This window comes from Corvus brachyrhynchos, unplaced genomic scaffold (genome assembly GCF_000691975.1).
Source record: "Corvus brachyrhynchos isolate BGI_N302 unplaced genomic scaffold, ASM69197v1 scaffold933, whole genome shotgun sequence".
Classification (NCBI taxonomy): Eukaryota; Metazoa; Chordata; class Aves; order Passeriformes; family Corvidae; genus Corvus; species Corvus brachyrhynchos.
The window spans coordinates 446,707-448,236 of record NW_008237401.1 but is presented as its reverse complement, the minus strand read 5'-3'; the positions used below and the strand labels follow the sequence as shown (position 1 = coordinate 448,236).

The 1,530-nt window shown below is 53.5% G+C and overlaps 1 protein-coding gene across 1 annotated transcript in view; it reads left to right on the top strand.

The window, feature by feature from the left end:
* The window catches only part of METTL7A (methyltransferase like 7A), a 2,212-nt gene extending 1,378 nt beyond the window's left edge, over positions 1–834 (top strand). The window contains exon 2 of the mRNA XM_008630955.2: positions 384–834. Coding sequence (XP_008629177.1) covers positions 384–620 — 237 coding nt within the window. The 3' untranslated portion in view covers positions 621–834. The remainder of the gene's footprint in view (positions 1–383) is intronic.
* The last annotated feature ends 696 nt before the right edge of the window (positions 835–1,530 follow it).

The following is a 1,530-nucleotide window of genomic DNA, read 5'->3' as shown; positions in this document are numbered from 1 at the left end:
CTGGGCACCCTGTGCCAGGGCCTGCCCACCCTCACAGGGAGGAATTTCTTCCCAATATCTCATCTAACTCTGCCCTCTGTGAAAAACTGATGGGTTGGAGCAGATTTACACATTTATCTTAGTTTCCTTTGGAAAAAACAGTCATAGTGACAACTAATTTAAACAAAACCACAACAAACTCTTGCTGGAATAAAAGAGGGATCAAATAAGTCAATTCTTTGTGCTTTTTGAATGGGCATTTTGAATATCTGGATGTTTCCTTCTTTCATTAATTCCAACTGACAGAGGAGAGGGAAAAAGGAGGGAAAAGGGGAAGAGAGGGGGTGGTGGGAGCCGCTTGGCGTGACCCCAACACCCGCTGTAAGAAGACTCTCTGTTCCCAGGGAGGAGCTTTCTATTTCTTGGAGCACGTGGCCGCTGAGCATTCCAGCTGGAAGTATTTTTGGCAGCAGGTCTGTTACCCGACTTGGAAACTCATCTTTGCTGGATGCTGCCTCACGAGAGAGCTATGGAAGAATCTGGAAGAGGCCAAGTTCTCAGAGCTGAAGATACAACACATAAGTGTGGCGCTGCCCTGGATGCCCATCGAGCCACACATCGTGGGGTATGGGGTGAAGTAACCCCTGTCCTGCCCCCCGTCCCCCAAAATTCTTCATTTGACCAACACACCCTGCACGGCACAGGCTCCTCCACACGTGCCTGTATCAGTAACACAGTGAAGGACTTAAATCGGAAGCCAAACTATCAGGTGATAAGAGAGGGTCAATTTTCTGAATGTCTCTGAATCACATAATCAGCAAGGTTGGAAATGACCTTTTGGATCTGAGTCCAACAGTTAACTCAGCACCAGCACCATGTTCACCACTAAACCGTGTCCCCACATGCCACATCCACATGTCTTTTGAACATTTCCAGGGGTGGTGACTCCACCACTGCCCTGGGCAGCCTGTGCCAGGGCCTGACAGCCCTTTCTGTGAAGAAATCTTTCCTCCTATCTAATCAAACCTCCCCTGGTGTAAATTGAGGCTGTTTCCTTCCTGGAGCCCTGGCAGTGCTAACCCTGCCTTGCTGCAGGGTTAACCCTTGCTGCTAACCCAGCCCGGTGCAGCCAGGGAGGATCCCAGGACAACAGAAAAACAGCCCGGGAGGCAGAAAATAAATGTATAAATGGAAAGAGACTGCTGCCTGTGCCTGGTTAACTCTGGGACGGGGCTCCTTCAGGTGCTCCCCAGCTGGCATGTCGCTGGGGCTCCGTCGGACCTGCTGCCCCCTCCCCACGCTCCCTCACGGCTGTTCCTGCTCCACCTGATGGAACCTGAACCCCCAAACCTGACCCTTGGCCCAGGCGAGGGTGAGACCCCCTGACCCTCTGCTCAGGCGAGGCTGGGCCCCCTGACCCACGGCTGAAAACCTTGACCCTTTGCAGAGATGAGACCCCTGACCCTCTGCCCAGGTGAGGGCGGGCCCCGTAACGCTTTGCCCCAGCTGAGGGTTCCCTGGCAGAGGTCGGTGAGGGCCCGGTGGCCCCTC